Consider the following 24,832-nt stretch of genomic DNA (forward strand, 5'->3'; position numbering starts at 1 on the left):
GTCATGTTGGTATATGCTAAATAAGGAGATTTGTATCATCAGTAGTATTGTAAAATGATTTATCTATTTGTAATCATTTATTCATTAGTTAAATTAACACTCCATTTTACGCCGACGCGATTATCCCTCCACTATCCTTGACATTTTTACCTGAAAAAGAAATCTAGGCTGAATTGTCCTCAAGAACATTGGGCGTATGGATGTCCGTGCCTCGTTTGTCATAACTGAGGCAACGATATGAGGAAAGTTAAATTGGTCGTGTCCCGAGTCATGATCAAACAAATATTTTAGTCCACAATTATATGGAGTGATATGTTTCATCATCCTTATCCAGTATTTATGGGAGAGATTATTGTACCAAAATTTTGATTCAGTTCATATTCAATTCCCCCCGATGTCATTGCTGTTGTTTTTCTTATTGCCAGGATTTAGTTAACACACACCTTCCGAATATGGAGCTTCCGAGTACATGGTGGAAGGCAAAGAAGATGGAAGATGCGGATAAAACCCATCTGCGCATGCTCATATCCTAAAGAAATAACGAGAGATTAAGCGCAGATAGATTTTTATCTGGAATGTCTTTCCTTCCCTTCAGTAGCGCTCGAAAGCCTCATATTTCCACCAAAGGCGCGTGTGTAATTTATAAATTCCTATATTGATTAGCGTGAAATATTTTTGTTATGAAGGTTCCATCATGGAAGATATTTATATTGGCAAATAAAAGACATTTGTGTCTCGTGGCTAGAAGTTACCCATGTTTGGTATGGATAATTATCAAAGGTATGTACTCCATCGATGTGGTGGTTTTGTTGAGGTTGATCCGGTTTAAACAGGTTCCAGTCATGTGGATGGAAAGGCGTGCCATCTGCCCACCAGAATCTGTAGAGGTAGTGAACAGAGTAAATGTCAAGCAAAAATAAGTTAAGGGATCGTCTTCAAAGGGTTTCTTTTCATAATTTACCGAAAAGTGATATTCGGAAAATTTTTATAAGAAGGTAATAATTATTTAATGGTATTAAAGGTCGACAAAACTTGATTTATTCCATAATGGTTTTTTTTTTTACGACCTTGATATTTTGGCAATTACGATTCTGCTATTATTCCATTAAATGTACAGCTAGCTCTGAATAGAAACTCAAAAGTTTTTGTTTTTATTCTAATATACGTGTACTTGCGTTTGGCCTCAAAGGCCATGTAAATAGTTTCCACGGTTAGCAATGGTACATTTCACTGGAAAGTTGAGTGCTTATTATTAGCAACATCAACAACAAACTTTTTACTAAAGGTTCTGTACAGTAAACCTTTCAAAAGTATTGGGGCACTCTGCTTAATGTAATCTAACATAAAAGGACTATTAAAATTGTCATAAATGATGCTAGCCTATATTTGGGAGTAGGATGAAGTCATGCATTGGCCGTTATGCTGAAAGCAAGCGACATATAGCGACAGTACTGAGCGAAGTACTTGATAGTTTTGTCGCAGGAGTGTAACAGCAATTTTTTATGATCATTTTCTTTTCTGTAGAGAAACAATGTGAGAGGAATCTTACTCATTATAACGCCTTTCAGCGAGTCCCATCCATACTTTGTTGTTTCCTCCGCCTGTAAACCTGAGGAAATTGTGTTGAAACCTATTGTGCTGCTGGTCCTTGGCCGTGACGAGGTATCCTCTAGGGGCCAACGGACTGGCACGGAAACTTAGACATTTAATCTGGGCCTGCATAAACGGTAGACGTTCCCAAAAGTATCTGAGGATGATGAAAAGAAAAAACAAAATAATTGTTAGTTGAAGATAAAGAAAAAGTTGAAGATAAAGAAAAAATAAGGGCTTGAGCGTTCCTGAAAAAAAAACAGTATATGCTGTTTATTTATTGGATGAGGTAAAGATTTAATTGACTATTTTTCAAATGCTAAAAATTAGCATTTTGAAGATATTTCACATTGTATTTCATACTGTGAACACATTGTTGGCCACATTGTAAGGCACTATGGTTTTCCCTAGCAGGGAGGGTCTTGATAATATAAAATGTATAAAAGATGACTTTAAGCCGTCGCTCTACTTGCTCTCAACACTCATACAACCTCCTTGGCTATCAAACAATCGCCACTGTAGGTACAGAAGACGATATTACTTTACATGATTAAGGAACGCGCGACAAGGCTTGGTAAAATAATAGTGATAACAATATCAATAATCTTTCAGATTCAAAATTACCCTTTTTGCACATTCCAGAACTCGTGCACATGTTAACCAAAGATTATTCTAAGCAAATGTTTGCTATCAATTGAAGAGGAATCATTCAATTTGAGCATCGACAAGATACCATAGTCAAAATTAAATGACTTTCATAGGAAAGAGAAAACATTGAATTTGAGGGAATGTAATTTTTAAGTGGAGTGACTTTTACAGGACATAGAAATCATTTCGAGCATTGAGGAGGTATCCCTGTCTAAATGGAGTGACTTCATAGGATAGAGGAATCCTTGTGTATGAGTAGTGAGACGTAATCCATGTCTTAATGGAGTGACTTTCATAAGATAACGAAAACATTTTGAGCATTGAAACGTTATCCTTGTCTCAATCTAGTGACTTCCATATAATAGAGAAATCATTTTGACATTGAGACGTTAACCTTGTTTAAGTGGAGTGACTTTCATAGGATAGAGAAAACAATTAATTTGATCATGAAGGAGAATTCCTTGCCCAAATAGAGTGGTAATTTTAAGCATTGAGACGTTATGGGACAGAAAAAATATTTTGAGCATTGAGACGTTATCGTAGTCTAATAGGATGGAGGAACATTGAATATGAGCAGTGAGACGTTCTCTTTGTCTAAACGGAGTGACTTTCATTTAATTTTGACCATTGAGGAGATGTAGTTGCCCAAATGGACATACTTGCATGGTATAGAGAAATCAGTTTGAGCATTGAGACGTTATCCATGTCTAAACGGAGTGACTTTCATTGTAGAGAAAACGTTTAATTTAATCATTGAGGAGAAGTCCTTGCCAAAATGGAGTGACTTTTATAGGATAGAGGAATCATTTTGAGAATTGAGACCTTATCCTTGTCTAAATTGAGTTACTTTCATATGATAGAGAAATTATTTTGATATTGAGACGTTATCCTTGTCTAAATGGAGTGGCTTTCATAGGATAGTAAAAACATTTCATTTGATCACCGAGGATATGTCCTTGCCCAAATGGAGTGACTTTTATATAAGTTCACTCGCAACAGGGTCTCGTAACCTAAGGCTTAGGGACTGATCGCATGGCTGATTTCTACAACTGATTGCATCGATTGTTGTGTATGATCAAGCAACAAAAATATCACCGCCACGATCAATCTCTAAGCTTTAGGCTACGAGGGTCCAGGTAAGGGCTATGATAAAAGAGTCTCACTCTGTATGGTTATGGTAATTATATTGAATGAATCTGGCCAGAAGTTCTTACGACGATTATTCTCTCTCCTTTTTTTTTTGGGGGGGGGGGCTAATTGTTAAATAGGTGAATAATGTTCAGTACATGATTTCATTGAACACCGGTGAATCAGTTCCAATGTTATGAAGCCCAATTGCTGTAGTTTATTAAGTTTATTGTATGCAATAAGGTCATACCCAAGATAAGGCGATCGATGGCCAACAGACCACTGACCTAATGTAAAGGACATCCGCAAAATTAACGAACAGGACAGATTTTCAGCTTGCATGCTTTCTTAGACGTTCATGACGTCTGGTTTGCGCTAATTAAAGAACCAATGATCGGGCACATCCGGTGGCATTGTCAGGAACCGCTCCGTGAATCCCAGAGCATGTGAGATGTCGGTCTTGATGACAGTGATGTGATTCCCATGACCGTATGCAGTATGGGAACAGTGGAACCCCCCCCCAAAAAAAAAAAAAAAAGTTTAAAGACTTACATACTTTACTGAACATTTTCACAAAATTCATCCAAAAGAGTGCACGAAACCCTCAAATTTTGCTTCAGAAAATGCAAAGAGCCTTAAGCCAAGCTCGGTCGCCTTGCTCCATCGCCATCGCTTTCGAGTTTCTGCGAAAAAAATTATGCTTCTTGCCCCCCGGAAAAAAATGCAATTGCTATGATTTTTCACCAGAAAGAGATGAATGATTATCGAAAGCAATGAATGGAAAAAAAACATAGATCGGATTATCAGGTGGTTGTGACAAGACTAAAATAATTTAGTCCATTTTTTTATTTTTATTATTCATGAAACAATTTTGGTTAGTGTTCCTAATTAATAAATAAACAGCAGGAATTATTTCACCAATCAGTTATTTTTTTTAAATTTACTTGCGTATATTTTGCCTCGAAAAACACAAAAATATAAAATAATAAGATCGTATTTTTATAAAGTCACATTTTGCAAAACAAATCCGCAAAAATTCTGGTAAGTGGTGAAGATTATATCAGGGAGAGGGTGGTCTATGATTCATACAACTAAGAAAAACCTTTCGATTAAATGATAAAAAACGCAGTAAGAATTGATAGAGCAGACAAACGGAAATTACGCTCATGATTGTTCCTATGGTGACCAAAGATGTTTCTCCACGTGACCGCTGGCACATGTTTGCGTTTTAACTATACCTGCTTATTTGAATTTCACAAATATTGCTATTCAAGGAAAGAAATAAAGGCAAGACAAAAAGAAATAGAAGATGGTTCAGAAAGATGATTACGAACATATCTGATACGGCCGTGGTAAATGTTGATAGCATCGCACATTTTATTGCAAAAAATTGCGATAACAAAAGAAATGAAATGTACATGTATATCATATATATATATATATATACATATATATATTTTTTTGGGGGGTTAAGGATTAAAATGCCAATATATATTTAAATGATTTACTGGAAATGACAATTCAAATCGGCACTATATCATCCGCTAGTAGATGAATGTGACTTCATTTTAGATATGTTTTTTTTTATCTACTGTCTATCCTGGATATCTTTTCATTGATTTTCAAAGATTTTTGTTTTAAAGAAAATCCATTTCCGATTTATATAACAGAAAGATGTGGGTACAACCAGAAATTCTACGTGCGTGTTGTATGTCGCTCACATGATATTGAAAAAGGCAACAATCAGAAAACAAAAAAGAAAATGAGATAAATGCTGGAAGTAATTGAATATTGAAATTGGGGGGACTTTCTTGAATCCTTATTATTTGGTGATTGTTCAGTCGATTGACTAAGTTTGGATGTCTAGGGTACTCGCAAGTCATAGAGGAATATGATAATGATATGATGTAGTCCTCCAGTATATCTTTAACTACCATTTTGATAGGATGAGTAAGGTACCTCGTTCCTCTAGCCCGGACCTCGTGATGCATCCCTCCGTGTTTCCTGCACGCAGAACTAAACCTTTGTAACCTTCCCTCGGGTCCCTCTCCCTCCCCATACAGGGGTCATGGACGGTACGACGACTAATTTTAGGCGATGATCTCTTCTTTTCTGGCTCATAGACAACAAGCATAAAGAATAAGCATGCATCGAGCAAGTTTTAACTTCTATTTCAGAACCAACGGCTCGAGCATGCATTGCCAAATGACTTCCAGTAATGTTCCGTCGGTGATTCATGGTTACAGAAAAAGAAAAGCTATTCCTCCCATCCCCTGAAACTCGAAATCGGAAACCGAATTTCTATTTTAAGGATAACATGATGTCGGAGGAGACTGGAATCCTAACCGTGATGTTGGCTCCCTTTTTATTCGATTACATTTACACCAATTTGCAAATAAGATGTTTTAATACATAAACTCCCAAATGATTCTGAAAGGTCAGAGGTCATTACTAAAAAATACTGTCTTTAAATTTTGCTTTAGAGATCGGAATAATGATCATGATAATTTAAGATTACGAATTTAGAAAAAAAAAGGATATATATATATTTTTTCTACCTAAATCTTATCAGTTATAGGAAACCATTTTGAAGGTAAAAAGAGAGGTCCTTATTTCAGGCAATCCCATTTCTGATTAGCAAGTTATCCTCGTTTTTCTCATTTTTTAATAACATTTTTATGTTTAGTCATGAAAAAACTAACCTACGTCAGTGAAAGGGAAGGGGAAGGGGCGACTGATATCCTGTTTGAAGATAATTTAGTCGCATAATGACGTGCAAGAGTTTGATGGTTTGTGATTACGTAATGATCTATCTTTCCATCATCACAAAAGACGCTACTGCGTTTGTCTTGCATTCCTTCTTCCGTAAGTCGTTTCAAAATATCTGCTCTGACCCCTTTATGGATCAAAGTCTTATTATGATGGGACATGCCAATAAATAGAATAATTTTTCTAAATTTACTTTATAGATTTTAGGGATTTGAATTTGATAAACGTGAAATATTCATCTTAATTTTTTAGGGTAAAACTCCTTAAAGTATTCTGCGTCGAGCCTTTGGTCATGATTGTGGTTATGATAGCCCTTTACGTAATATGATTTATATCAAGAATGATAATGTACTGAATATTTTCTGCCTACTATTCCTGGATGGAACTGATTTAGAAATATGCTTTACAATTAATTTTGCTACTTAACATGGCAAAATATATATAGATAAAATAACCTTTTAAAGATAAGAAGTTTACCTGTGTATGTACACATTGTACTTTTCTACTTACAAAAAGGTGTCCTATGTTGTTGATTTTTTTTGTAAATGTACTGGCAGACAACCAATAAAGCAACTACTTGAAAAAATGATATAAACATATTGTATATTTACATGTACACGCAGTAAACTTTCCTTAAAGATATTTTTATATAGAGAGAAACAAAAATTCCGCCTTTCATTCGTCGAAAGTCTTCCTCATTTGATCGATTGCCAGTTTTTGTACTACAAGATTCCTCTTCATATTATCTTATTGAAAAAAAAAATTGAAGTAAAGAAATACTCACTTGTAACAGAATTTGCCGAAATTAGTCCATCCTGGAGCACACCCCTCCATCGGGTACATACTCTGTCCAGGCATGGCTTGCCCATAGGCACGGCCAGCAACACATAATAAAAAGATGGATACTACAAATGTCCTCATGATGCCCTAGGGGGTAATGCGAAGGCTGTCAAAAGTCCTCCTGAATAGATTCAGACAATATCCGATAATTATGACGAGGAAGACGATGTGCACAAAGAGACAACCAGCCTTGTAGCTGATACCAGCCGCCTGACCGGTAGGAACTGACCCCTGCACCGTTACGGAGAATAAAACCCTTCAATAACCTACTTTATTGGTGGACAGAAGTCATTTAGAATGGGGCTACGTTCAGAGTCTGGAGATACCTTGGAAGAGGTGTTGCGGCTTATTGTATCCTCTGCTCTATGAGACAGGCTTGTAGGACGGGTTCACCCACTTTCCAGATCTCTGCCCCTTCCCGACAACCGACCGTCATCCGTGTTAATCTCTGTAAACGACCCGCACGTGGGTCTGGCTGGCTATTTATACACAGGAATCCACAACCTTAGCAATGACAGTGAGATTATACTCCCAAGCGGAATATAATAGAATTGAATCCCCCTTCTGGTTACATCTAATGGTGATCTCAAGACTGTCAGAAGTCGATTAGTGATGCAAACATTGCCAACATTTATAACATTGGCCACGGGTGAACCAACTTGGAGGAGAAACCACAAGGGTGAGGGCACCATGTATGAGAAGAGGAAAGAGATGGAGATATTGAGAGGGAGTGAGAGAGAGATCCATCAACACTAAATGATAAGTCGCCCACCTCTTTCCTAAAAAGCATACACCCTCACTGCCCAACCCCACACACGCACATCACCTGTCTCGTCAAATGCTACGAATTAATTATACAGGAAGTAACAGAAGTTAAACGCAGAAATTGACATTTACTAATGGCCTTGGTGTGAGAAAACTTAATTGTTATTGTTTCTGCTGTTTGTTCTTCTGTTGAGAAAAACCCTTCATATTCCTCCATCATAATTATCATGATTATATACTTCCTCCTGTAAAATATAATGGTTGATTCAATCCTTACAATGGACTATCATAGTTTACTCAAAGCAGGAAATTATCCAGATCATTTTAACCTTACAAACAATAATTCTAAATGTTTTATATTACACCATTTTTAGATAATTCATTTATTTCCCATCATATTCTACATACGTGCCCTAGGTCAGCAAAGCAAAATATTTCATTACAATAGCATGTTTTTTATTAAAGGGGAATCCAACACAAATAAAAATTTGTTTTTATTAGGAAAAGAAAAATCTGACAAGTTGATAGCTGAGAGTTTGAACAATATTGGACAAACAACAAGAAAGTTAAGAATTTTTAAAAGTTGTAAATATTGGTAATCACTATACCCATGGAGACTTCAAATTGGCCACATATGGGATGTCATAGTGATGTAAGGCAAGGACTACTCTTCCATGTACTCCAATACATATTATGGCTAAATTGTCATTTTTCCCAAAAGTTTAATTTCAAATTATATTTTTCTTTCATGAGGACATAAAACAATATACTATCTGGGTTATATTTAGATTACTGCCCCAGGGGAATGGGTACTTTACGAGAAAACCACAAATCCCTGATAATAAAGTACATGGCCTATGGGAAAGTTGTCCTTGCCCCTTGTCATAATTTACTTACCAAGTTGCCAATTTGAAATCTACATAGTATTAGTGATCTCAATTTTAAAACAGCAATAACTTTCTTATTGCTTGTCCGATTTCTTTCAAACTTTCACCATTCTGCATGTTTAATTTATTTTTCTCCTTCCCAACACACCATTTTATGGCCAAGGCTGGATTCCCCTTTAATAAGAGCAAAGTCAGTTCATTGTTCATAACGTTCGGTTATTTTGTTCCCGCTATATTTTAGGGCCTGGTGACCCATGTTGCTGTCATTAAAAGTAAAAAAAAAAATAAAAAAAAATCTCTGTGCTTCCTAACTCTTCCACATTTTTTTCTACAACATTTTAATTGATCGTTACCTTCATGTGATAGCTCATGTGTGGGTTCTGTCTACAGAGACGTTTCACTGCGCACCCCTTCCGTATTCCATTTCATTTTGCGCGCGAAAGCATGAAAACGTGAAAACCAAGATAAAGTTGATGGCGGAAAATGGCGTCATCCGTACCCTCGCGGTTTGAGATGAAATTACTGCATTAAATGTCAGGATCGGGTTTTTTCCCGATAGTTTTGGGAAAACTAAGGAAATATCACTTAGGAAATGTTCGTGAAATTATATCTAAGAGTTGCATTAGAGGCGGTTCACCCTGCATATAACGTCTCTCTTTAAATGCAAAACACATTGGCCCGTATTCCGATAGCAGGTTTAACTTAAACTCAGGTTTTAAGTTGTTGTTTAAGTATGGATAGCCAATTGTTACATAAATCACTAACAACAGAAATATCATACTTCAGCTCATTTGGCTCTCAAATCATTCATAATTGTCTAGGAAGTATAAATGCATGATTTTCTTCACCATCGATGAATTAGGAAAGAGCACAGTAAACATAAGAAATAGACAACTTAATAAAAATGTTGATACTTTTGGCTTCTCATACTTAAACCACAACTTTAAACCTGAGTTTAAGTTAAACCTGCCATCAGAATACGGGCCATTTAGTTTTGTCGCATTAACTACAATTTTCCATGTTGATATTGTCAATTTCCTTCTATATATGCCCTTGTTAAATTCTAATAACGACAATTGTGTTTTTTTTTATTTATTCCCTTTTGTACCAGTAAATGTATCAAACAAAAATACCGAACTTTTGTTCTGCTAATTCCCCTTTCAAGAAAAAGCTCATGTACGAGTCAATCAGTGCCCTTTTCGGAAAATTGCATTTTCAATTTCTGCTCTAATTTACTGTACTTTCAATAACTCCTTTTCAAATCGGTCTATTTTTTTTATTTCTGTTACTTCTCAATATTCCATAGACCGGTGTATTGGTTCAGTTGGTAGAGCGTCCGTCTCACGACCGGGAGGTCAGGAGCTCAAACCGTGGCCACGTCAGACCAAAAGACGATAAAAGATGGGAGTTGCTGCTACCCTGTTTGGCGTTCAACAATTAAAGGGATAAATCCTCGTCGATCTGGCGCTGCACAGCGGCTGCCGGCCCCATGATCAATTGGGCAAAACAAATTTTCGGAGTATTTCATTTCTGATATCTATTTCGAAGAAAAAAATATGGATTTGGATTCATACATTCGATGAATTCTTATTTATTTGATTACATAATAAAATTTGTGGCCCCATTTCAAATTTGCATATGTACATGTATATTAAAATTTACTAATCTATAAGTAGCTCATGGTTTATGTTTGCTTTATAAATCGAATCCTTTATCAGTTGGGGGCAGAAGTTTCTAACTATATAAACTATGAACGGATGATCGCACGTCCTGAATCGCATTTCTTACATTTATCTGATATGCGTCATGATCGGTGATGCAATTAAAAGATTCTTAGCAAGAAAAAATTACGTAGAGGTGTAGAGTGCATAAAAACTAGGTTATTCTCCGAAAATTTGTTAACCAGGTCATATGTAACTAACCTCATAAATAGCAATATTCAAATGAAAACATTTTGATATGACGTAAGAATCCCCATATATTTAGATAGTCATTCTGTATAAATTGGAAACACCTTTCGAACACAACTGCTTTAACAAACGAGGAGATATTGTAAGACTTCACTAATATCAGAATACTATTTTCTGTTATTGTTCATGTTTCTGAATAGAGTGACTGGCAGATATTTCATTTAATTATGTCAAACTTTAACATATCCCTAATTTCCTTTTGTTTTTCAAGCCTTTTTGATTAATTTCGCTGACATGAGTTCCACTCTGCTATTGCCTTCATACTTTTCTCTTGAAGGCAGACTTTTCTCTGTCAGAATTAATATATTCAAAGAAACAAAAACTTAAAGACAAATGATTATTAAAACACAAATAAAAACAATGACGCAAACCTTGCAGCAGCTAAAAAAACACCAGGTTCAAGCCTTTTTGCGTTACGTTAAAAAGCCGTGATATATAAAATTGCTTTGTCATGTGTTTTGCAGATGTCAGCATTTTGATTATGGAACACCAAAGTGGCACGAAATGTGGTTGTTAGAATAGGGAACATTTGGGACTTACAAGTAACGGAACATATAGACCAAATTCAATTCAGGGTGTTGTTTTCATTGTAATTTCAAATCCGGTGGCTTCAAATATGCTTTACAAAACATTAACGTACTTTTGGTTTATCTTTGAAACACAACCCCTGCGACCCCTCCGCCCCCCCCCCTTTTTGTGGCCGCTACAAATGAGGATGTCCTGAACTCGGAGTCATCTCTACAGAGAAACAAAGAAGTTAAGACCCATGTACTGTATATACATTTCAAGACTATCACATAATGGATAACCGAAGTGTTAGTTCAAGTGACACCCAAACATAATTTTATCATTCTTTATTAAATGTTTCCTTCAGTATGGATGAATTACCGTTCCAGCAATACCAGGCCAACACTTGACATGTCAGTGATTGCTGCGGTTTTAAATTCAATTTATCGACTAGGATGTCCGCCAAAAATATATTATAACTTAATCAAGCCAGTCCACGATGGCAATGCTACAGAAATAGGCACAATGGCATGAATGAGAGGTTGGTGTGCTTCACGAAACTCATTTGCAATCAGTTGTTAATTTCAATTGCAAACCTATAATTTCAATGATTTTAATGCAACCTTGAGGCCACCGCACACCTTGCGATTAGCCTGCGACCCGATTTTGCAATAAAACGTAGTAATAACCGGACATGGTGGCTCAGTGATAGAGCGTCTGCCTCATGAACGGGAGGTCGTGGGTTCGATCCTCGGCCGAGTCATATGGTACCTTCTGCCTTCTTACTAGGCGCTCATCGTTTAGATTGGAGAAGGGTAATGATAACATGTTATGTTATGCAGGGCCCGTTGGTACAGCAGTTTCCTAACTGAAGTAGCTACCCTGGGTAAATAAAACGTTATTTTTATTATTTTTATCTTAATATTCTGTCCATCACATACCATGGTCGGTTTGAAGTCGATGGCATTGGTGTGGCTGTATAGCATCATGTTTCAAGCAGGCCTCTGGAAACAATATTTAACAGGGGGTGGTGGCTGAAAGTTGACAAGCAAAAAAAAAAAAGGTTTCACTGCAAAATGAAGGTCATTTTCGTCGCGAGAAATTTGGCAGTCCAAAAACAGGGTTTCACAAAATGAAGGTCATGTTATTCCAGGAAAAAGGGGGCAAACAAAAAGATTGGCTTAGATACAAAATTATTTAGATTACTTTTCGGCTACATGGCATGAGTGGAAATCCCCTACTATTTTTGGTCTTTTATGTTCACTTGGAAAGAAATAAATCATTCAAAATGGAAATAAAACCTGTATTCTGGACGACTTTGGGTGATTACCTTTTGTTTGTTTTGTTGCTTGTCAAATTTTCCAGCCCCTGTTCCCCCTACCTTTGGGGAAAGATGTCCGCCTTGCTACTTAGTAGACCTACTACATTTCCAGTTGGTGCTGCCTAAGGGGATGATACACGCAGCACCCTTGCTTCCCAGGGCTATGGTCTCAATAGAAGAATAGATCATGATTTTAAATCATGGACAAGATTTCAATTTAACAGGATGTCCATGATTTCAAATCATGAGTTATTTTACTGTGTTTCCTCATAAAGAATCGTTTTCTACCATCATAAAAATAATAAGGATTACTTATAATTACACTCAGGTTATGGCATATCTGCTATTTTAGTACGGTTAATCGAAATTATAGTAGCGTATGATTATCATGAGCAGATATCAAAAATAGGTTTGGATGACTTTGTATCGGCCAACGTGAGACGACAACAAAAATTGTGTTTTTCTTTGCATTAGCTTGACGTCAGTATAGGTTGCCATCATTCTGACAGAGAGGAATAGTGTCGCTTGCATGTTTCAGGATAATCCCTTAAAATATTATACAGCTACCGCCCAGCCTTGCCCTTCGCAGTGGCATCTATGCGAGGCGAAGGCTTAATGCTCATTAATCACGGTAACAAGACTTCCAAACACGTATAATATTGAGTGATCATTATGCGGGATTTGTGTCAACATTTAGTGAAATGAGATAATTTGTTTCCGTATTCCTTTTTTATATCTTACTGAGAATCAAACAAATTTTCATTACTACAATAATATAAATGAAGTGGCGTTTTACACACACGGTAAAAGTTCAATAAATTTTGAAAACGGATTTTTGAATCGTAATGCTTTTTTCTGTGCGTGTATGCACTTGTCTTTTCAAATCGGCTCACTACATGTATTCATATCTTCTGCCACGAAAGGTAGTATTCAACATTTCAAACAAGGTGTATAGCTATATATGTGTCACATTGTGACCTATGGTCATGCGAGTGAGTGGTGAGGGTTCACTTGCTTTAAATATTTGAGATTTTATCAATTGATTCCATGGAACTACTAGATCATGTTTGCTTGGAAGAAAGTTTACCCAACATGTGTGTCTTCTCAGTGGGTGGTGTTATTTTCATGTCAAGGTATAATTCCACAAACCAAGCTGGTTCCTGAAATTACCTTACGCACTTTATAAATGACGTCATCATTTTAGTTATATATTCATTTTTTTCTCTCCTTCTTTTTGTCTTCCTGCGTAAGCACCCAGTCATTGCTGACATTTAGCAACGATCTTTTAGGGATGAACATTGATGCATCAGAGAACAACCCGAGTTTCAACTCTTTCATGGTGGGCACCAATTGAACTTTGGCAGCCGTTGCCAAAGTCGAAACGACAGAGAAGGGTATAAAATCAAGATCATCTTCCATATTTAGCCCTTTTCGCTGATGACGCAGAGAGTGAACAGACATCAAGGTTAGATGCATATGATGATTGCCGACAGACGTGCCAACTTTTTAGGCATGTCTGAAAAAAAGTCATATTTGGTTCCTGCCGCTCATCCCAACCCGGTTGGTGTTTCGTAGAGCTGTTTGTAAATTACGAATGATTTTGCACACGACTGGTGACACTTTCTTGTGCTATGTGATATATCCATATGTAGTTGACTTGGCACATAGGAACATATACCATTCGTGTAAAATTGTGCGTAACTTTTTGAACAGCTTTATAAGACATCTACCCGGTCTTTTGTTAATAAATATTTATCTATCTAATTATTTTTTCAGAAAAAAAGCTACAAGTGCAGTTTATTTTTGCATTTCCCTTTCTTGACTCCTGTTTTGTATTTTAAGATGAATGACTGTGAGTAGTAGCCAAATGGGTACGAAGTAAGAGTATTAAGAAAGTATTCCCTGGATAATGATTGGCGGAAATGAAAAAGTCTGTCCATCCAAAATTGATTTACTGAAACGATATGAATTAAAAAGAGCCAGGTTTTCTTTACCATTGTCTGTATAAACTCACACAGTAATTTAATTCTCTTCTTAATGTACCCCCCCCCCCCTCTCTCTCTTGCATCGCTCTTCCTATCACTATAGCCGTCTTTCGCGGACTCTCTTATTCTATTGTCCTTATCTATCTGTCGATTTATCTATCTAATATAATAATAATAATAATGATAATCATAATAGAACAGTTTTTGTCTAGCGCATTATACAGTAGAAAGGTCTCAATGCGCGTTTTTCTATCTATCAATCGATCTATTTAGCTCATCCTCTCACTCTCTCGGTCATATCTAACTTTGTTTATGCATGGACTGACTCCATCCACAACAAGTGGATAGGAATAAAATAAAATAAAAATAAAAGAGGTATGTATAGAAGGTAATAGGTCCATGGTTTAAGTCTGTACCCCTATCTCCCTTGTATACCTTGATTCTTTCTTATTGTATCCATTCATTTCTTCTCCTGCATCGTTACTTCTATCGAAGGGGATTCATGGGAGAGGTTTTTCACATCCCTGTTAGACAAGGCCCTAGCTACCCGTCATGCCCGACCTACGTCATTCATATTAAGATGACCACAATGGAGGAACTAGCATGGAAGATCATGCTTCTTTCATTTCCGAGCACTACCATGGTAACAGCATCCATCGGACCCCCTCCCCCTATGAATCAAGGAGAATATGCATGGAAAGGGTACCCGGTCATAAAAGACGACCCCCCCCCACACACACACACTACTATCTGGAAACTGAAACTTCTCTGTACTTCTATCTATACAAAGAAATATTTTTTCTCAATAGAGATTCAGTAATATGACTTATATTGGATTGTCTTTTCAACTTGTTGTAATGACCGTTCTATCATTTCGAATCTATTGATTCTCTTTCAAAGAAAAAATAATATTAACCTAATGTTATCATTTCTTTTATGTAGGCCTTCCGAACTATTTTCTTACACAATGCACTCGGCGTGTAGTAGCAGAGAGATTATCTAAACATCTTTTTTCAGGGACCCGACTTGTTGAATACTTTTCAATGTTTTTTTTTATTTTGTTTTCATATTTTTATTGTTTAAGCTATTCGTGTCAGTCTTTAATTTTCATCTGTCACAATTGGTACCATTATTTTACCTATATACTTTAGGATGTATTAAAACGTTTTGGTTTTTATTGGTAGGACTAAACCCAGACTTTTAGATGCAACAGCTATTATTTTTTATAAAGGTGGCATTATTGCTTGTGTTTTTTTCTCGGCTGAGTCATACCAAAGATAAGAAACGGGTCAATCTTCCTTCTAGCAAGGGACTGTGTATGTTATATTGGGGCAGGATGATGTAACATGATCAATATTAACGAGATTAGAGCAGTTTCATTACCAGATTACTGAAAAATGCTTCATTGGATAACAAGAACTTGAATATTGCTATAGTACTATAGGAGTGGTACATATTATCGAGGCCAATTGCACACAGGAGGTACCATTCGAACTGTTGAATATAACCATATGCACTGTTTCATAGGCGACAAGACTGAAACATTATTCTACTTCCATTGCAACATTAAGTGTATCATGTGATTGAATTGAATGATTGAAACCATCCTCATCTCAAAACCATGACCAGTAAATAGGACTAGTCATTTGAACCAGTCAGCAATTTTTTTCTGTTAACTAAAATGAATAAATTACCACATCATGCTGCATGCACGTGATAGATATCAACCATTTATTTTGATTAGGATCCATATCACGGTAGCATCACTACATTTAATAATAATAATAATAGGTCCATTTATATAGCGCAGCTACTATGTGCATATACTCTACTGCGCTTTGATAATTGGTATCATATTATTACCCCGGCTGTAGCTGAGCCGCCATATTAATAGGCGCTAAAGCGTTCATTTCAAACCAACGCTGATAGTAATGGGATTTATCCTTTAATTACTCAATGAGGGTCTCATGAAATGAATTCTTCTGATTAGGTAGGAATACTGTCTAAAGAAATATATGTTCATGTTTCTTTCTTGGATTCTAGTTTAGTTCCATTTGTGATATTATGTGTCAAATATTTGTTCCATTTACTTATATTCTTTATTTACACTGTTAGAAAATTTATCCTTAAAATAAAAGAAGTTCCTGCAGCAGAGTCTCGAGAACACCTGTAATCTTACCAGATTGCGTAATCTTACAGGGAATTGATATTTGGTGTATGGAATCTTACAAATCTTCTTAAATAAAATACCCTTTTCCCCTTTTTAAACAGATCTGTTCTGTTAACTGGCCAAAAAATTCATGTTTTATGAATTTACAGAATGATTCTGTTATTGCTTTCTGCAAAATCTTTTTTCTGTAAAATCACTTTTTTTAAACAGTGTTTGATTTATTTGTTTCAGAGGGGCGGGATGGATTCGTTTTACTTTCCATGAAGCGGGCGTGGCTTTTGTTGCCGGTCGTTAGATCAAACTGGTTTAAAAACAATAAAATAGAACAAAGAACAAGTAACATGATCCCGTGACCCGGATAATAACTTCAAGCGGGAAAATCCCAGCCAGAATCCCAAACCAGTTTTAGCACACAATCCTAAATCAGGGGATATTTGATTTATCATCGAGGGGGATTAAAGGTTGGGGTATTGCGTTACCCCCTCACGTAGTCCTACAGGGAGCCTTATGCATTGCTTTTACATGCAATCACCTGAATGAAGGGATAGGAATGACAGAGATAATAGTGATTTAGAGATGATGGCCCTTATTCTGGTTTAAACTAAACAATGGGCTAAAGTTGTGGCTTATCTATGGAAAGCCACAGGTGACTATCAAAATGTAGAAAAGGATTATCAATTTATAGCATTCGTCATCCAAATCAATCAAAATAATGTTTATATAGGTAATACAATAGTTTAATTCACAATTAAGCCAAAAACAAATTGATGAATAAATGAATGAATAAGTGAATATATAAAACAAAAAACATAAGAATAAAATCCTATAAAAATGAAATACAATAAAAGCAATATTAATAGCAATAACAATAACAACAAAAGCGTCGCGTCACTGAGAATTGTTTTTATCGTTAACATCATTTACCATGTTTATTATTGATCACTGTTGTTAGCAATATCATTGACGACTTTTCTATTACTGATATTGTTGTTACTTTATATCGCAAATATCATTATACAGTCATTAGTCAAGTTTGTTTATATATACATGATGCAAACCATAAACGTTTTATATGAATATATATATATAGAGAGGGGGGAGGGAGGCATACATGCTTGCTTAGTCTTAAACGGAAAAACTTTTTCATTCCCTTTTCATCTTTTCTAAGTTTGAATTCTTTATCAAGTGAAATTCATGTGGTCCCCGCGGGCTTTGACTCATGACAGAATCATTTCAAAATCTTAGTAAATAATTATTTGTAGTCTTATGAAGTATATATGATAGTAATCATGGCGATATAGATTTATATTCAACAAAAATATATATCTATCAACTAAACGCAATACCAAATGCATTCATCTGAACTAATGCACCCTGAATCATGATATTCCTATATACGGATTAATGGATTCACTAATGATATATTCAGCAAAAAAACCATCCATGAGTAATCGGGGGTCTTTCAAAAGCCTACCTGTTTGGGGGTCTGCTTTCACAAATGTTGGAATGAGATATAGAGGGCAGGTTCTAGATTAGTTCAAAGGCGTGTCTTTAAGAATCATCATTTGCATTGATACCTCCCATTCGCTCTCTTATCAAACACTTACACATACATTTGCATACATGCACTCACGCTCACCCACACAATACTTATAAATAACCCCCTTGCTATCCCATACGTCATTACTGCATCCGGTTGACCCTTTGAAGGGGGACTTCCGCATCCTGAGGCACGGGCAGGGTGGTTTCCGCATCGATGAGTCACGTGTACTGGGTCTCCTCCATGCCGGATGCCAAGGCCCCCTTAACTCCATAGGGTTTGGAGATTCAAAGTTTGGACCATTGAATCTATGCATATGTTTCTGCAGATAAAATGGGGTTTTATTACCCCCCTTGTTACAATACTCTTTTCGTAGTCAAACTTGTATGAGGTCAAAAGTGTGAAAGGCATTGAAAACATTTTCAATTCGAGTTATGTTTCTTCCTTCATTGTCCAAATTGTTTGGTACGACTTGTATAATTTCAATTATTGGAAACACATGTTCCACTTTAATGTGTTGATGAATCTTGACATTTTACTACAGAAAAGGCCTGTATTGATTTAGGAAGCCTAGTGTTAAACTAAATATCCTTTTGACATATAGATTAATTTCTGGTCCTGCTGTAAAAAATGACATTTTTATTACAGCAAGAATAAAGCAGGTCGGTAATGGGAGAGTCTGCTAATAGTTAGCTTGTAGAGTGCAGCCTTTTATTAAAAAGCATTCTAATAAGTACAATTGACCAAATTTTTCATAAATAGTATACAAGCTATAAACCTCAAGGGAGAGCATGCATAAAATATGAGTAAAATCATTCAGTCACGGTACCTAATCGTATTATTCGTTTATTCCCTACCATTTTCTAAAAAAAATATTCATGCTTGCAATGATATATGACATTCCCATAAATGAAAATACATAAATCGGGATATATTATAATATATAACTTTTTTTTAGACCATCTCCGTGTTGGTACCTTTCTCTGAAGCTACAGAAAATTGTGAACATGTTCTCTTCGCATTCGGATTAAAATAGTCCCACCCATCGAATCTATTTTTATGTAACAAGCTAATACCTTTAACCTTATTTCTGACTTGTACCCAAAAATGAAATCTCTTTCATATTTAGTGGAACGGTTTATTAGATTTTCTGAATGGTTACTTGTGTCGATGAGTTGGATATCATGTGCTCCTTACTTGATCCGATGTGACTGTTTAAAGGCAGGAAGTTTAGATCATACGGGTCAGATTTTTCAGACAAACTTCGAATTCAGCAAAGGACGAAAACACGAAAACAGAGAATTATAGCTCTATCTGAGATTTCCTAGAAAGTATACTTTTAAATCTCTGTATTTTCTAGGGTTAAGTTTTGTATATTTATTTGCATCATTTGACTTGAATTAAACGGAGAGACCTTCCCTTGAGCTTTAGAAATTATATAAAATTTCATAGTAACTCAAAATTGATATTATGCATGCATACTGGCTTCACAAGCTGATCAGAAAGTGTTTGATTTTTCAAAAGTGTTTGAAATGTGCTTTTTGAAATGTGATTTTTCAAATATGATTTTTCAAAAGTGTTTGAAATGTGTTAGAAAGGGAAAGTGTTTGAAACTTTCAAACGAAAATTTTGACATTTAACATATTCAAACAGCAACATTCAATAATAGTCATTTCTTCAAATCTTAAACGGTTTAAACTTTCCTTTAACTTCTACAAAGCAATCGTAAGTTCATTAAAAGCAGGTTGTACGAAATTTAAACATGCTGTTTAATTGTATTTTACTGTGAACATTCTAGTGTCGAATTATCCTCCGGATACCTACATGATATTTCGACATTTTAAAAAACCTGACAATCTATTTGTTTTTCTTTAATTTCTTATATTTTCAGCGACTGATTATTTATGTATAGTCATGTATTGTGTTTTTTGTTTTTATAACTTTTTTATAAACAAATTCATTGTTATCATGATAATTTTATTTTCCACGAATGCCGCAAATGCCTCCGCAATTTCTGGTTATTCACTTCTTTGAACGATATATGAATGAAAGATAAGTTATTTTAAACGATGACCAGGAAAAAGAAAAATATATATATTGATATTAATCGTAAAATTCATTCATATCAATCTCATAATAAACTTAAGCTCTTGCTGACTCATTTCTAGTAGTATACACTATGGTTACCGCAGCTTATCGGCAAGGATACCAGAATATTACGACTTTGGCATACATAAATAAATTTAAGGAATTGAAATATCGGTTTACTGGAATGGGTTATGATAAATCGGTATCATCTTCAGACAACCATGATTATGCGAATAGTGTTTTTTGGCATAAACATGCAATTTTGCCTCATCCTGATTGTTTTCCTCAACCTCACCTCCTTTCTTCCCCCCCCCCCCTCTCTCTCTCTCTGTTTCCTTCTCTCATACACCATCCACATCTTATGCTCTTAATATCCCGCATAATTGCAGTATTTCCATTCCCCTTTGTCTTTTCTTTGAAGATCCTTGTACAGACGGCATTAAACCCCCAAACTATACCTTGTCCCAGTGGAGTGACTTGTACGTCAGAAAATAGGGCTTATATTTACTCCGTGACGCACAACTGCTTCAAGAATACTGTAAATCTATTAAGAATTCCCATCAAATTATAATCAACAGCTTGGAGGTCTTTGTCGAAAATTGGTGAACCTGAAGAGCAAGTTTCATCCTTAGTTTCGGAATTGACGAAAAATTCCAAATATGTCGTTTGTTCAGAGTCCAGGACGAAACTCCAGTTTTTATTGGTTTATTTTCAATTAATTTAATGCCAGTTCGTCCAATTACCAACTTGTGTACTATCATTAATATTTTGGTCTACCATCATTTCATTCATTATCCATATGATCCTATTGCCATTTCTTCCCCTCACCATTTCGTCAAAACCAGTTGGTCCAATAGCCATTTAGTCCGTATACCGTTTGATCTAACCGGATCTTACTTAGTGTTAATTGGGCGAAATGAATTAAAATTAATGGATATTAAACAAACTGGTTATGAGGCGAAATGGTCATAGACTAACTGGTGATAAGAAGAAGTGATGATTGGACCAAATTATTGTTGTTAGAAGAAATAGGTATAGCCTATGAAAATTAAACAAAATGATAAATGTGCTGTATGGCAACTGAACTGAATGGTTAGTAGACAAACTAGTAGGATATTTGGAATGAGACTAAACAAGGAATAGACAAAGCTGACGTGGACCAAGTGGCAGTTTAGTGATTTGTTTTTCGAGATAATGTATGCTATCATACAGACATACATTATACAAACTAATAATGAAACTCAGACGGCGGCTAAATGTTTGTTATGGCAATCAATGGCAACACGTTTTTATGATATCCCTGCACTAATGGAGGCTCTTATACGGAGAATCCTTTTAACACTTTGAGTGGTTCATATCTTTATCGCTGGTTGATTGCTACTTCAAAGTCGTTCTCATCATCCCCACTCCATACTTACCTAGAGGTTGCTTCATCAGGGTATATATCTGTCAGAGAATTCTCACTTCAAAATCATGTACCATTCACATAATACGACAATGTATAGGCCTCATTTTTTGTATAAGCGAATTACCAGTAATTCATACATTTATTTCATTTATTTAAGCAACCCTTGATGGAACCATAAAACTCGTTTAAGACTCTTCTTTATTGCAAAGTATTATTAGGTGAAGGCCTATACCTTACCGCAGTTTATGCTCTCCCCCCCTTCTCTCTCTCTATCTCTCTCTATACTCGCCGGACGAAAATATCGTATTGGTATTATTTGGGGGGATATAGCGCATTTTATGCGCGTGAATGCTCTTACCTCGTTTTGATACATCGTTTCAAACAAGAATAGATCGATATGCAGTATCGGTAGGATGTTCCCATAGCTTTTATCACATAAATACCATTTTCGTCAATATTCAATAGCCAATATTCATTAAATGTACACAATTATTATATCGTCATTGGCCGTGTGACGCATAAGGGCGTGGTATTTAGCTATTGTAATATCTGAGGAGTAAATATCGTATTTTCGTTTTAAGTGAGGGGACGAGTCCTTTAAACTGGTATTAGGTGGTAGATATAGTCCAATCATTGTCACCGGGAATTATGGGTAAATGACGGGTATGATCTTAGCATCCCTCAATACAGGAAAAGGAATCTCATTGGCCCGGAAGGGATCGACCCTTCGATATCTTTCAGCACAAACGGTGGCACCATCGAGGCAGGGGACATTCGCCCCTGTTGTTATCTTTTAAGTAGAAGATAAAAGGGGAAAAGGAAAATTGGAAAACGGATATCAAAAAAAGAGGAGTAGTTATTGGTCTTACTGTATACACGTAACCGCTTTCATTTAGTTTAAAATGCAAAATGATCATCTCAGCCAGAACAAAATTACTTTTGACCCGCGCCAGTTCAGCACGAATAGAATTCTTTCATATTCCTGAGATAATTTCAACTAACTATTAAGTCATGGTTTTCTCTTTCCATTCGAATTATCATCAATGACATCATTATCTGCATCTCCACCATTTCTCTCTCTATCTCTTGATCTGTTTTAATATCTATATCTAGCTTTATTACCCCCTCCCTCAAACACACACACACAAGCACGTTCTTAACGTTTCCATCTCTCATTTCTATCTCTCTCTCTATCTACATCGCTACACCGTACCATCTCTCCCCACAAACATACACCCTCTCACACACCCTTACACACACACACTGTCTATTCTTCACATAAGACTGTATATTTATTTCTTCAATACAAATAAAATGGTTATAGTTAAACACAAAACTCACAAAACCCTAGCTAATTATAATTCTTTTTTACATATATTTATTTATGTTTCGCTAATTATAATTTACTCATCTTATTTTTGGGGAAAAGTGGTATCTTTCGTTATTCTGTTCAAAGTTTAATCAATTAGATAATTGTATGGCTCAATTAATTTCAAGACGTCCTGTTATTCATATTAGTAAGATCACGCGACAATGAATTAAGACATTAAATGGCCATCATCTTTACCGAATCCTTCGATATTTTTTTATACTAATCAGGATGATAGAAAACTGTCCAATAATACCTAAAGATCTCACGTGGTTAGCAATAATTTGGATAATTCAGTAAGGAAATCGAGAGATATTGCTAATTCGGCGAATTTCCCAGCAGATCTAAGATGTTTGTTAGCCACTTGGTATATACAGTAGACATTTAGTAAAGGGGTGGTGAGATAAATATCCCTCGCTTATCTTCGCCTCGTATCGACGGGCCAGTTCAATAAACATCATGATTCAAATCCTCCAAATTAAAATCTATATTTTATGGGGTGTACAATATAAATGAAAAATATATTTCCAATAGTCCTGTTTGATATATTTTAAGAAGATTTTTTTTAGATTTAAGGGAAACACGTGTCTTATTTGATTTTTTGTCCTGCTTAAAATACAAGAAGATGCGAAAGGAAACATTTCGTTATCACATTAGTTTTGCACCTTGAACCAAGTGCGTGCAGCATATAAGCAAACCAATTTTATTTTCTTCCATTTCACAAATTTCTTCATTTTTGTAAAATTCAATTAATGAAAAAATAGCTTCTGCTAACCTATGTAACACACTGACACTCTCGCACCCTCATCCTCTCTCTCTCTCACACACACACACACACACACATATATATATATTCATTGAGTTCGCTTTCAAACGTATCTACAGCATTTGAAACCCAAGGTAAACATGAGAAGACTAGCAAAGAAATGATAGGGTAAAAGTGAAATGCTTCTTTCACATGGAAAAGCATTAGACATATTAATCTTGTAATCTTGTTTACAGTAATTGTATGAATATAGCTATGAGAATTGAATAAATAATCATGATGATCGCTCTATCAAATAATTATTTGTATTAATTCCATGCATTATTTATTATTCAGCATAATCAATGAACAATCTTTCCTTCTTATTTCCCCCTTCAGTCTGTTAGAATTTCTTCCCCTCGGGTTAATTACTTCATAGCAATTATGTGATCGTGTCCTTTCGTTCTTTTGTAGAACCACATACATTTGTTTATCAATAATAAGGGTAGCCATAGATCATAAATCTTTTCGCTATATGAGACTGACATTATGCCTAAACATACTGTATTTTCAGTATGACCTCTAATGGTACTTCCCTTATTCACGTCAGGAGCACATTAATCAGAGCGAATGTCTCATCATTTTACCCACCATGCTTTAATTATAAAAAGGAAATCATGTCAACACTAAGATCATAAACACTATCCGTTTTTAAAACTAATTCGTTGAAAAAAAACTCGTCCTGAATTGTTCTAATGGTTACGATCGTTCTTCAAGAGTTCTTATCAATTCATTACTATCTAACATATTAATTAGCATTGCCATTGACCTCCTGCTTCGTGGTTCAATGCAATGTATCATTCATGATCTCCTCAGTGACATCTATGCCCCCACCAGAGGGTTACTAATTTCGACTTTGAAAAGGAAATAAGAAATTTGTGAGCGAACAGGGTGCTTCCGGCATTCGGCTGGGTATTGGCGACTACCGTGGAACCGAGTACGGCATAACTAAATTTAGATCTCCGTGGCATTTCCAGTTTTTATTCGTTAATTTGATTTGAAAAGGGAAATTAGTGTTACAGACACGAAGTGAATGTAATTC

General features: G+C 35.7%; 1 protein-coding gene across 1 annotated transcript; it reads right to left on the reverse strand.

Annotated features, from left to right (window-relative positions):
* Nucleotides 1–426: 426 nt before the first annotated feature.
* On the reverse strand, nucleotides 427–7,718 carry LOC121406059 (lithostathine-like). Its single transcript, XM_041597068.1, has 3 exons — nucleotides 6,920–7,718; nucleotides 1,550–1,747; nucleotides 427–879 (listed from the first exon to the last, which is right to left on the reverse strand). The coding sequence occupies exons 1-3, from the start codon at nucleotides 7,054–7,056 to the stop codon at nucleotides 693–695; spliced, it is 522 nt and encodes a 173-aa protein (XP_041453002.1). The 5' UTR covers nucleotides 7,057–7,718; the 3' UTR covers nucleotides 427–692.
* Between the last annotated feature and the right edge of the window lie 17,114 nt (nucleotides 7,719–24,832).

This window comes from Lytechinus variegatus, chromosome 19, assembly GCF_018143015.1.
Source record: "Lytechinus variegatus isolate NC3 chromosome 19, Lvar_3.0, whole genome shotgun sequence".
Taxonomy (NCBI): domain Eukaryota; kingdom Metazoa; phylum Echinodermata; class Echinoidea; order Temnopleuroida; family Toxopneustidae; genus Lytechinus; species Lytechinus variegatus.

What these genes read in the sequence shown, in the direction of transcription:
- LOC121406059 (XM_041597068.1), bottom strand. Translation starts at nt 7,056, where the DNA reads ATGAGGACATTTGTAGTATCCATCTTTTTATTATGTGTTGCTGGCCGT. An exon ending in TTCGGCAAATTCTGTTACAA is followed by an intron (nt 1,748 to 6,919) that starts GTGAGTATTTCT and finishes CATCATCCTCAG; the next exon opens with ATACTTTTGGGAACGTCTAC. An exon ending in GCTGAAAGGCGTTATAATGA is followed by an intron (nt 880 to 1,549) that starts GTAAGATTCCTC and finishes CTACCTCTACAG; the next exon opens with ATTCTGGTGGGCAGATGGCA.